The 13,623-nt window shown below is 39.5% G+C and overlaps 1 protein-coding gene across 3 annotated transcripts in view; it reads right to left on the bottom strand.

Annotated features, from left to right (window-relative positions):
* Positions 1 to 13,623, bottom strand: part of KIAA1549 (KIAA1549 ortholog) — a 148,303-nt gene that overhangs the window by 51,460 nt on the left and 83,220 nt on the right. For all 3 annotated transcript variants that reach the window (XM_054281815.1, XM_054281814.1, XM_054281816.1), the window contains exons 4-7: positions 12,893 to 13,070; positions 11,273 to 11,400; positions 9,646 to 9,829; positions 3,305 to 3,364 (exon numbers count right to left, since the gene is read on the bottom strand). In XM_054281815.1, coding sequence (XP_054137790.1) covers positions 3,305 to 3,364; positions 9,646 to 9,829; positions 11,273 to 11,400; positions 12,893 to 13,070 — 550 coding nt within the window. The remainder of the gene's footprint in view (positions 1 to 3,304; positions 3,365 to 9,645; positions 9,830 to 11,272; positions 11,401 to 12,892; positions 13,071 to 13,623) is intronic.

Here is a 13,623-nt window from a genome sequence, read left to right as displayed (position 1 = left end):
GGGAATTCTGACCCGTTCAGGTGGAGGTTACTTGCTGGAAAAGGGAAACATTTGGTGGGAAAAAGTCAAAATAAATTATGTGGGAGAAAAAAAAAAATTCAGGCAGAGGATTTTTTTGGAACTTTAACCAACCCAGGATAATAAGGAAACTATTTAAATTCTAAAAATGCATAAAATCATGAGCATCCAATGAATTTTTAAAAACTGCTAAAAGAGAAAACTTAGAATTGCCTGTTTCAACTAATTGCAGTCAAAAGTGTTGTGTTGGAGATGTACCAACACTTCTGTACCGACTTGGAGCTGGGGAGGGCAAGGGTACCCTGGGCAGCTAATGCTGAGAGGAATCCCTGAAGGAAGATGAAAGAAAGGGTGGACTTTTACTAGCAAGATGGCATCCAGTTAGAGAAATGTGGAGTGAATTTTCTTCTCCCCAAAATAAGTAATTTGGGGGGGAAAAAAATTTGGCCAGAGGATTTTTTTGGAACTTGAACCAGGCTAGACAGACCCAGGATAATAAGGAAACTATTTCAATTCAAAAAAATGAATAAAATCATGAGCGTCCAATGAATTTTTAAGAACTGCTAAAAGAGAAAACTTAGTCTAAATCGTCTGCTTCAACTAATTGCAGTCAAAAGTGTTGTGTTCAGAAGTGATACCAAGTTGGAGATGGGGAGGGCAAGGTTCTTGGAGAAAAAGTAGAGCAGCAGCACATGAATGAAGCTGCGTATTCAAGTGCAACTTGCCCAGATAAGATTAACAAGCATGCCAATCACAGCACAAAAAAATGGTTAGCTCACATGGCAACCAGGTACCCTGGGTCACTGGGGCAGCTAATGCTGAGAGGAATTCCTGAAGGAAGATGAAAGAAAGGGTGGACTTTTACTAGCAAGATGGCATCCAGTTAGAGAAATGTGGAGTGAATTTTTTTCCCCCCAAAATAAGTAATTTGAGGGGGAAAAAAATTCAGCCAGAGGATTTTTCTGGAACTTGAACCAGGCTAGACAGACCCAGGATAATAAGGAAACTATTTAAATTCTAAAAATGCATAAAATCATGAGCATCCAATGAATTTTTAAAAACTACTAAAAGAGAAAACTTAGTCTAAATTGTCTGCTTCAACTAATTGCAGTCAAAAGTGTTGTGTTGGAGATGTACCAACACTTGTGTACCGAGTTGGAGATGGGGAGGGCAAGGGTTCAGAGTCCTGGAGAAAAAGTAGAACAGCAGCACATGAATGAAGCTGTGTATTCAAGTGCAACTTGCCCAGATAAGATTAACAAATATGCCAATCACAGCACAAGAAAATGGTTTGCAGCCCTGCTCACTTGGCAACCAGGTACCCTGGGTCACTGGGGCAGCCAATGCTGAGAGGAATCCCTGAAGGAAGAAGAAAAAAGGAGTGGACTTTTACTAGCAAGATGGCATCCAGTTGGAGAAATGTGGAGTGAATGGAGCAGTAATCATTCAAATGATCCAACTGAACAATCCTCCAGGACAGCAAACCAGCTCACTGCTGACTGCATCAAATAAATTCAGTTTTAATTCTCCTCCACTAAAAATATACGTATTTTTAAAAATCCGCTTTTTCTGTGTTTCCGCATTTATTAAGTCTAGAGGTTAATAAAAAGCCACCAGTTGGATAAAATCAATTAAATATAATTTTAATTTTTTTTTTAATTTTTAAACCAAATCTATTAAAGCCACTTTTTCAATTTGAAGCTTTCACTGCAGATATCAGAAAAAGGAAACATTTTCATGATTTGTCACTGAGATCAACAGTATCTGTCTTCTAAATTCAATCACAGACTAAGTATCTCAGAATTAAATAGCAAAACAGACAATGACCTAAGGCTATTATATACACCAAGCAGAAAACTGTTCTTGCCTGTGTATTGGATTTCAGTATCAATAAATTATGTTTAATAGCATGAATTGTATTCTACAACAGAGGGAGAGTATATCCCAGCTTTTTATGACTACTGGGATACATGCACATATATCTGGGTAATTTGATATTAAAAAATCTTTACATGCATGGATTCTATCATTTTCCCATGTCATGATTCATTACCCTTAAAATACAAAACACTGACTGAAAGCAATGACTCAGCCAAAGTCTACCAGCTCTTCCCAGAATCCTGCAAGAACTGAGACTACAAAAAATTCCTCTGCAGAAAAAAAAAAAAAAAAAAAAGTTGCTGCAATTGGCTTTCAAAATCTCACAGGCAGAAGTTTATCAAAACCCAAGGGAATGTGATTTCAGAGCTGGAAGAACCCTTTTTTTACTGCAGGAGCTAAGGGAATTTTCAGCAGCAATGGACAATCCTAAGGCTGAGCAAGAGAGGGAGCAGGTGGAGCCAAAAAAGCCAACACAAATCTCTGAGGAAGGATGCCACTGGTTATGATACACACATAGGAGCTTCTCCCACATCACTGAGCATTATCTGAAATTCTAAATCTTTCTTCTCTGAAACAAACCACGTGGGCATCAGAAATTGAGGTGCAATTTGCTCTCCTGCTTGAAGAGTGAAGTGGTGACTGGTGGGAGGAGACAGGAAAACCTGGAAAAAAGAGCAAGTCTATACAACAGGTGAACTAGAGGTGATAAAAGCTGTAGGAATACAAGAGTGGATCCAGTGGGGCACCTGCACCCTAAGAACAAGTTTGGAAGGCAAAGCCTCCTCACCAGTCAGGCTTAAAAGCACCAGGTAAGACCTACAGCAGGAAGGCAACCTCAACAGCCTCTGAGCACCTAAATGTGACAGCTCAAGCACATCTGTAAATTACAGAATAAAACACTCAGAACACTTTGGTGGGAGGGATCTTCTGTGAACGAATCAGAAGGGATCGATGAAATGTGATGAAACTCTTTTAGGTACTCAGAATTCATCTATTTTCACTCTGTTTTATTCTGGGCATGTTTTGGTAGAAAGTGTCACAGAAATAAAATTTTAATTTTCACTTAAAATAGGTACCTAAAAATCAATGTGGCATATTGGCAACATGCAGAGTAGATACTTTATGCCTGACAGTCTGAGCTGTTTCACTAAGAATGAACTGCCTTATAGACAAAAAGTGCTTTGTGTGCATTATCAAGGAATTTCAGTACTTAATTCTAGACCAGGGATTTATATTTCCCAGATATTCCAGGTCACTGGGCCTTTGGTTTTAGAATTTATTCAGCTCAGACATGTTATTACCTCATAAAAATGCAGCACCCCTAAGCTATTGATATTTATGCAGGCTAGTTATCCCACTACCAAAACTAATTGCACTTTTACTTTCTCACAGAGACCATACATACCTGTTCTCACCCAGGAAGATTTCATCAACTGGGACACATTAAGCTTAGGATAATGAAAGGCTGAAAAATAAGCAGAATGGAGGAAAAACATCCTTAAGAACAGTTTTCTAAACAACATACACAAAACCAGAAGCCACTACATAATTTATACTGTCAGCAAGCATCTTATTTACACAGATGCATTCCTGCTCCTGAGGCAATGCAGACACAATGGCAAGGGAAGTGCTCCCAATGTACACTGCTGAGTTTGTCTCTAACAAAAAGAAGCTAAGTGAAACAGTCAGATTTATTACGTGAAAGACTCCAAGCTGCTGCACCGGGGTCATTGCTCCCAGGAATTTAAAAGCTCACTGCCTGAGCTGTGACTCTCACTGAGCTAGCTGCAGGATCAGACTCTTGCTCAAAGGGCAGTGAGGCAACTCCTGAGTGTCTCAGGATGAAAATAAGACCTTCTCTGAGGCAGAAACTACAAGGAAGCAATAAATGTAAAGCAGAGAACTAAACATGTATGATTTGTGTTCCAGACTTGTGCAGTTCTATTTACAAAACCCACAAATAACCACATGTAGAAACACTGCTCTAGATAAACCTCATGGCTTTTCTCCTCCGCTTGGTGGCTCCAAGTTTTCCTAATTTCTCAATTAAAAAAAAAAAAAAAAAGCTCTGCTTTAGAGGGAAATCCTTGCCGCAGTAAGGAAAACAGTCAATTTCTACTGACTTCACTATAGATAAGATTTTTCCCAAGGTTTCCACTGGAGAGCAGTAAAAACATGTTGGGAAAGAAGTGAAGATGGGGGCTGGGCCAACAGTTTCCTCAAGGGAAGTCTTAAGCTTCACTATGGCAATAAGGAAAAGGAATGGTCTTAACTTTCTCAAAATATTTAATCCAGATGCAGCTTGCTAAGCATTATACAAAGGTTAATTTTTAAACCATTTCATGAACAGAAAGAACGCAGCACATAACAATTAAATGACCTGGCCCATGCTGGATCAATTTAGAATGAAGATGTCCACAGTTGTGGACTAGTTTGCCACTACTCCACATTTCAGGGAAGTAGAAAATTGAAGCTTTTCTAATTTAATAATGCAAGAATTTGTAGACAAGCCATTCTCTGTCAGTGTACCAAAAATCTGATTCTTTTGCCCATTAAAAAGCTTAGGAATTTTTTGGTTAAGGTGAAATCATTAGTTACATTTTACCTTTTATTTTCACGGATTTATAACTAACTCCTACTGGAAGGAAAAAATGAAAGAAAATTTGGTTATTCCACCTTTTTTTCAGCAATAGCACCACTAGCTTCAAGATGACCACCTGGCTGGTACTCTGTGACTTACTATTCAGAAGGGTGTTGGAACATGGTCCTTTTTTTCTGAACAGGAAACAATGGCCTTCTATGCAAGTGATCACAATGCATTAAATTTCCAAAACTCTCAGACAAGCAAAAACCACCTCAGAGTCCATTTAAACACACCCATTTATTTCTGGCATCCTGCTACTCGATTCTTCTGATTGTAGCTTTTAGATTGAAATTCTATTTACTCTAGTCATGCAATTGTTTACTTCAATTTAGAGATGGAAGCTGAACAAAAAAAGCATAAACTGAACTGAAAACTGATTCCGTTGTTTTCCAATGCATGGCAAAAGTACGATAAGGAAATCAAAAACCGTCCAGTGACCAACATGCTTTGAACTCCTAGGAATTGTGAGTTTTTTCTTCTTTAATCCAAAATCGTCTTTTGCTTCAATACTTACTGTGCTCTTCACACTTTTTCTAATTAGTACTTGAAAATGATTTAATTCATGCAAATTGCTGGGTGACTATTCATTTAAACTTTCCAGAATTAATGCAACTTAAAAATAAACCAACTTGAGCAGAAAATCTTGACATAGAAAAGGAAGATGTGCTGCTGTGATCATTGCCAGCTACGACTGGTTCTAAAACCTGACAAAGAATGCTGAAAACTGTCAGAAGTCAGGCAATCCAGGTTCCAATTCTTATACCATAGGTCACTCTAGTGTCTCACTGACACACAGACCTTGGGCTCATCTGGAGTCTCAGTACTGCAGTAAGATCAAATTTACAAGAGTTCTGATGTCCTCTGGAACTAACAATTACAAACAGCACTGACTGATTGTTATTCTGAGGGGGAAGCTGGATAGACAAAATGCAATTATTAGCTAGATTGCAGCTGGTCTGCTAATGACTCTGGCTGCATTAATGAAGTAGATGCTGGCATCATTAGAAGATGCTAACAGGGAGCCCTGGAGCACCATACCGTGTAACAGCATCGATTTGGGGCTGAATGAAAAGGGAAAGGGTCACCTGCTCACCAGAGACCTACTAAGAGCAGTCTAAGGCACACCACTCAGGCAGTGTGGCCATTGCCAGATGTTCTTAGGATCTCTCTCTCCTACAGATGTGTGGGACCATGCAGGACAGAAATGGTGTCATGCTGATCGTTCTTATTTCTGATCAACAGAGAGCAGTAGTAGAAAGCATGGAGGGAATGCAGTATTTGAAATGAGAAGGCATTAAATGAAAAATAAGATTCCATGCAGATACTGGGGTGTGGGCAATAGCAACACACTGTGTCTGTTTAAAACCTGATCCAAAATCCACCCAGAAAAAATTGCCAAATATTTTTGCAGTCCTTGGACCATATCATACAATTTTACATTTATCCTATTGGCCTTGCAACATCTCCAAGACAGCCAAAATAGATGACATGCATCAAAGTGCTACTTACAACTAAAAATTATCAACTCCCAAGGCAACTCTCTCTACTCTCTTAGGACTTGAAGTCCTGAGAAAAACAAAGAACTTTAGTCAGGGTAAGTTCATGAAGGCAAATATTGCCATCTACTCCACAGCTAGCCTTTACCTGTCCACCAAGAAATCTGCCAGCCATAAAGAGATAGTATATATATAATTTCCTGTTATTTTTAATGAACTAGCACCCAAACTCTGTGATTAGAGTTGGTTTTCTTTCTGCTGACTTGTAGGTCATGACCATCTAACCAATTTTCAATCTGAAACATGAGCTGTGAGGTGGACAATGAAAAATAAGCATGAGAACGGTGTAAACTGGACATTTGAATAGAAACACATTGCTCAAGTCACCTAGAAGTCTTGTGAAGAAAGAAGGAAGCCTGGAAGTTTCCAGGTTTTGCCATTTTTACAGCCCTATTCCTGCAAAAAACAGTCCACATCTGCCAAACAACTTTCACTCCTGATCCTGACTCTATGTGAGTGGGGAAAACACAGACAAAGAATTCCTGGTGTTAACAATGGGAAGGGACAAACCACACAGTTAAAACTATAAACAGGATATATTATTTATGTGAATAAAAACCCTGAGAGGAAAGTGTGTGAAAGGCAATGCAAAGTGAACAAGTGCCAAGGAGCAAATACACACTCTGGAACAAGGCTCATATTTGGGATATTGATGTCATGGTCTCACTTAACGATGTAGAGATGCACAAGTAGCTTTTCTTGAGTATGATCAACTTAAAACCCCAAGGCTGGGGGTTGAGACCTGGCCTCAGTTCACCCACAAATAATTTCTTCAGATGCAGCTACAAAATATACAAGATCATGCACAGAGTCCTTAGGGGAAAAAGAAAAGTCAACACCAAGAGTATGACTTAGGGTGACTTAGTTTATCAGCATGCCTGATAAACTAAGGCACAAATGGCACAGAACAGTATGGCATGGAACATTTTATATTTACATATGAACACTAACATATATAGATGGTTTACATGTAAATATCCAACATTCCTAGAAAAAAAATCACACTGAAAGCAAAGGTTTGTATATTAATCAGCACAGACCAAAGCAGGTATATCAATCTAAGGTGTTGTAACACCTTCCCTGCTACAGATGCTCTAGAAAACAAAAACATTTAGGCATCTCCCTGCTAAAGTAGCTTTGAGGATCTGGCTGTTGGTCACCCTCAACAGTCTGTTGGATAAGATGTTTCAGGAAGGATCTGCCCAATGCTGCCGAGCCTTGGGACAGGATTTTTGGCTCTGAATCTGAAGATCTAAAACCCTTGGGCTCAAAATCCAGTCACAGCAGCAGTGTAAAAAACCGTAGGAACAGCTAAAAATAACTGGCTGTGGTTGCCTCACTGATAAAAGAGTCTGAACTACATTCATAATTTCTGTGCTTGCTGACAGAAGGACCCACAGCTCCAGTAATCTGAGAAACTGTGTTCCCACTTTGCCAACTTACCAAATAGCACCAGGGCTGGTATTCCAGAACAGTGCCTGTTAAAGCACTACTGAGACCAAACTAGACCAGTTCAAACCCAAATGTGCTGTTCTACAATGGGATCAATCTATAGTAGATGTGAGTTCCTCTAACAGCAAGCAAGTCAATTGCTGACATTATGTTCCTTAATTTAGGACACTTTATGCACCAAATCCTCATGTTTTCTACATTGCAATCTTTGGGAAGATCTCATAGTTCCAAAAAATCTTGAGCTCTCCAGTCATCCTACTTCACTTTGCTTTGTAATTGGCATGTGAGTGACCACAGGGCTCCACTGGCACTGGCATCATCCCCAGTGCCAGGCACTGTACACATGCAGGTCACAAACACAGGGATAGCTCCTCACACGAGCCCTAAAGTAATTTCCGATTTCCTAAGTAGCGTCAGGAAAGGAAAACAGAATCATAGAATTGTTTGGTTTGGAAGGGACCTTAGAGGTCATCTAGTTCCAAGCCCAAGGAGAACCATGTACATTCATCTTGAACAGGAATGTCTTCCCCTTTTACCAGGCTCTCTTTCAAGCTACACCAGCCTTGGTAGAAATTCTGTTATCACCTAATTGCACTGTAGCTCAATTGCACAATCCAGAAGATGGATTCTCAGCAAGGGGTAACCTGCAAATGCACAAATATAATTTCAGAATACGTGGACAAGACTAAAAGCTGTAAGAGCTGATGTAGGCTCTTACATCACAGGAAAAAAAGCATCCCTCAACACCAAAAATATTACCGGAGACTAAAAGCTACCTAAACTCAAGCTCAAATGCATAAAAGAGAGGACACAGAGTAAAGAGAGGGGTCTTTCAAGCAATCAAGGCAAAAGCAACATTTTATTTGCATTCAGTGAGCAATAAAGACCATAGCCCACAATGTGAGATGCTCTGGGGCTTCAAAAATAAAAAGAAATGCTGGTCATCTATGGACAGGGATTCTCAAGACTTGGTCCTGGCTCCACTAACAACAACCTCATACATCTTTTAATTGATTATGAGAGTAGAGGGATCAAATATGCTGAAAACATGAAATAAAAAGCTTCAAAAAACTAGTATGTTTAGAGTGCATCCAGTAAATAGGGAAGTATCCTGTGCAATCATCTTACCTAGATTGAAAGCTGTGAAGGAGAGCAACTTTTCTGTTGACAGTGACTCTTTACAGTATTTTCACTGACATACACAGCTGCATAATGAACACCAGCTACTATTAGACCTGATTTTCCACTAAGTGTTTAACTATATTGTAAAACTCACTGTGACAGATGTTATGCATCTCTACAGCTCACAGAAATAACTGAAAAAATCAAAAAGCATGGTGAGATAGGAGAAATGGGGAATTAATGGGCTGTGTCAGTGACACCCACCAGCAAAAAAGGCAAGTACTATTCTCCCATGATCTTGCTTATGTTCCTGAGTCATCTGAAAAATCTAAAATCTAATATAAGTTGTCAAGGCCAAGTGTCAAGCAAGCTCTGTTATGCAGGCAGTTCCCACTCATCTGTGTTTAGAATGACGGTGGTCTGGAAAAAAAGACTTGTCATACAAATGTACATAAAAAGTGAGAAAGGTATTACTTTAAAACATAACAGACTGCATAGACAAATTAATTCAGACTATTTGGGCAAATATCAACTTATGGAGCCAGTGTCCCAGGAGTTTCTAGAAGTCAGAGACACGGTTAAGGGCAGCACAACCCTGAAAGTACTGAAACTCCTGAGAATTAGCAAAGGCCTCTCTAGTCATAAGCACAGAGACACACCTTGGACTGTACCTCACATCAATACTGATCTAAGTGATTTTCTTATTTTTAGATCTGGACTAAGACCAATGAACTGACGAAGCCAGGTTAAGCACAACTGACCCAGCACAAAAGGAAAGTATGATGACAAAAGCAGCAAGATGCTGTAACACCAAAATGTGAGCAGAGGCACAAATCCGCCCTGCAGAACTCATGATTCAAGTTAGGCACTTGAAGCTGCATTATCACTTATTCAAGAAATCATTTTAGAACTGTACAGAGGGAAATACTGGACAGAAGTATTCTGCAGTATTGGATAACAGCAAATACTCACGTTCAGCAATCTGCTGCACAGGGAAGCCCAGATAGAAGCTGAATTCCACCACGGACAAGTTTCTGAGCTGCTCACTGACTTCAGACCCATTGAGAAAACCGTACCTGTCTCGGATGGCAAAGACAATGCTCACAGGGCCCTGTCGAAATGCCACCCCAGGCCTGCTCAGAGTTATGTTCAGTATCTGAAAAGACAGCATTGAAGCAGGGTCAGCAAAATCAAATCACTGCCATTTCCTTCCCTTCCTTGACAGACTTTTCTTTTTCCTCTTATATGAAGAGGGGGGCAATTCACATCAAGACAGAGGAACATCTGTTCCAGATTGGTTCAGCCAGCTTAGTCTCAGAAGAGGCAAAGTTGCATGTGAATTCCTCTTCAAAGAGTCATCCTTTAAGGTCAATCATAATCCAGAATGATCTGACAGCTACAGCCCAGAAAATGATGAGAAAAAAACCACCTAGCAAGACAGATAGCAAAATAAATCTAGTCGTAAATAAGTCTTAGATAAATGCCAAACTGCATGGAACAGAAGAAAGAGATTGATTATGGCAAAGAAAGTTCTGAAAATGGATGTTCTCTTTGGTAAGATGGTAAAAATCTCCTGCACCATGCACACCCAAACCCACCAGATCTTAGAAGTATTTTTGTGGCACCAATATACACAGCAACTGTATTTATGTAGATGAACCTTTTCCAAAAAATAAGAAGTATTTAAAGTAAGTTGGCTAAGCTGACAGTCCAAGAAATTGTTTTGCATGTTCTGTCCTCAGTCTATGCAGTGACACTGTGTTTGAAGTTCTAAGCACTCTTCTATATATACTACATAGTACTTTAGGTACTCTAAAATTTGTCATTTTTCTTCCTGAATTTATTTTAGTGTACAACAGATGGGTATTTATGGTGTCAGTTAAACAACATAATAAAATTTTTACTGAGTTTGGTATTACAACAAAGTTCGATTAAATTTAAGAATTCAAACAGAAGAGGGAGTTGATCTCATTAAATTGAATTACTGACTTTCCAGGCAGCTTTAAGCTCTGCTCTGTGATTCAGGGCTCGGCACATGTGCAATACCTTTCATGTGTGAAGTTCCAGTCACAGCTGTCACAGACATCATATACTGTAAATATTTCTAGGCCTCAGAAGCAACTAGCATGTTTGCTCACATGATGGCAGGGTCATGTAACTTCTGTATTCCCTAACAGGGTCTCCAGTATGGCAATGAGACCTGAAAGCTTTCTTCCAACAAAAACTTTTTAACCACACCTTAGTCTTTTATAGGAAACTATGATGGGAGTGACTCTGGTAAGGGCTGTAACAGCTTTTATTTGAGAAATTATAAACCTTCTCATATTCAATAACGCTTTTGGATATAAACCATCACCTTGGATAATTTTTTCAAAAAGCTTGTAAAAGCTTTTACATGCTGTGCTTTATTATTTTTTAGGGGGAAACTCCCAACTGACTTCATGACAAAGCCTCGTAGGTCTACATGACCTAGACAGCCAGAGAACACCTAACTCATTTTATTGTCAGGATGAAACACATCCAGACAATAAAAGGGAGGATGAGGGAGGAAAAGGGAGGGAGGAAAAGGGACAGACACAAACCATGCTCATCCTCTCACCTGCACAGTGAAGTTGTAGGACTCCTGGTGCTTGTTCACCTCCAGGAACGCCATTGTCAGCCCTCTCTCAATGCGCTGGCTAAAGGTGCAGAATCCAATATCCACGTTCCGAGGTACAAACTGAAGCACTGAAAGCAAAGGGCAATTATTCCTACAGAAAAGTACTTCCATGAGAGGGAACAAAACAAAAGAATTCACTGGGCTATCATTTCCTTCTTTCATGAAGCTCAGGACACATTCAGTGAAACACCAGATGAAAATACATTAAAAATACATTTTGTGTTGCTGCAGTAAATTCTCTACTCACTAAGACTGGTTGCAGCAGTAATTAGATACTAGTGACAAAATACTGACTGTTTCCTCTTGTACACTAAAAGACCTTCACTATATACATGTGGTTAACTTCACCTCACCTGACCACTGAATTGGCCACACTGAAATTCTGGGCACCCAGCCAATCCATGAAAATCTTCAGAAAATAGGGCAAGAAATATCTCTTTCTTGTAGCCTGAAATACAGTATTTAGCTTGCCTAAAAGATTACATATTGGATCCATTAATGCACATTAATATTGGTCTAATACTTTCAAAACACTTAGTGAGCTATCTGTTAAATTTAGATACAGACATCTTTAAGTTCAGAAGAGAGAAAGAAAGAGCACAAGATAGGAGTGAGTGTAGAGGAAGGTGATCAGGCACACAGACCTTAACTATGTGCACATCTGTGGATTTCCACATATAGCCTTACCCAAAGAAATGCTACAGTTAGTTTACAGATCCTAACAGGAATGTTATACAAGGTTCAAACCCAAAAAATACAACCTCCTGTCTATCTATATAACCATGTTAAGCAGTGGAAAAAGACATCGCACCTGCATAGTTGAAGTGATGCCTTGCCATACAATTATTAACACAGCACAACAACACACAAAGTGTATCTGAGCAAAAGTACCACATTGACATTTATTAACTCTGCTTGTATGCCCAGTCCCTGTCACTATCTCATTACACAGCCAACCAACCAGGCAAGCAGTGTTATGCAAACAGGGCCCAAAGAAGATTTTAAATGACAACATTGACTCTGAAAATCTATTACATGGGTACTATTTTGCTTTAGATTATTAGCAGTCAAACTTTGCATGAACTGCTGCAATACAGCAGCCCTGGAAAGCTGTGTACTACATAAGCAATCCTCCTGCTCATGTTATACATGAGCAATCAATCCTCCTGCTCACCAATTCTCCTACATCACAACAACACAAAAAGGCAGCTTTTAACATAAATTTAATCTGAAATTGACACAAGCATTACAAAGTAGCTGCACTGTGATTCTATGAATAAATGCTTCATGGATTTTCTTTATCTTCTCACCTTGAGAAGAGAAAGAGCACAGTCATTTTGCAATGTACTGAAAAAAAAATCCTGAAAAAACCAGGAAGTGATGGGTTTAACTGTTTACAATTTACCACCTCTCTGCCATGGACCTGTAAACTATGTCATTAACAAAAAGAATAAAGATTCACATTAGAACAGAAGGTTTTGACTCGACTTTGCAGTGCAAGTGAAGAAGGGTGAATCAATAGGAAGCCACCTTTTCCCCTCTGTGTCAGGAGGAACTCACCTGTCTGAACCTGGAATCTGTTGTCTGGCACAGTGAAAGAAGGGTGCAGTGAGAGGATGATGGGGGCCTCCCCACGAAGAAGACTGCTGTTCACAAGCACATTTATGACAGCTATTGCCATGTAAACAAAGGGACCAGATGTCACCAAGAAAGCAAATTTGGGGGAAATTTTATAAACCTACAAAAAAAGAAAAAAATCAGAAATTAAGAAAACCCAAACACGTCAATGTTAAATCTGGCAACATTTTAGACCTACACAGTCTCATGGAGTTCAAAGCCACCTCATTGAGAGGCAGGAAAATGCAGTCTTTATTTTTCAAAGAGCAGCAGAAGCTCAAACACAAGTGCTGTGCCTTGCAGCCTCTGCTCCAGTGCATCGGAGGCAACTCCCCTGTGCCAGGTGCACCTACTGGAATCTCTGCAGTACACCACACCAATCTCAGCACTTCTTGATTGATCACATTCCCACATAGTAGCACTCCCCCTTGCCTACATTCCCCTGGTGTACATAACATTTCCATACAGAATTCCTGTTTACTTTCTGAACTGCTTGCATAGCTTCTGCATTTCAGTCATACACCATATAGTGAATGCATCCTATACCATTCATATGTGGCTCACAAGGAGTAAAATACACATAAACAATGTTCTTTAGATATAATTTTGACAGTCAAGAAAATTTTCTCCCAGGGAACACTTCTATCTGCTTGTTTCAACACAGTTACCACATT

This window comes from Melozone crissalis, unplaced genomic scaffold (genome assembly GCF_028551555.1).
Source record: "Melozone crissalis strain CALT ecotype California unplaced genomic scaffold, PUWL_Pcris_2 ptg000033l_1, whole genome shotgun sequence".
In the NCBI taxonomy this organism is placed as follows: domain Eukaryota; kingdom Metazoa; phylum Chordata; class Aves; order Passeriformes; family Passerellidae; genus Melozone; species Melozone crissalis.
The sequence above is the reverse complement of the archived record's forward strand: the minus strand, read 5'-3'. Positions and strand labels throughout refer to the sequence as shown.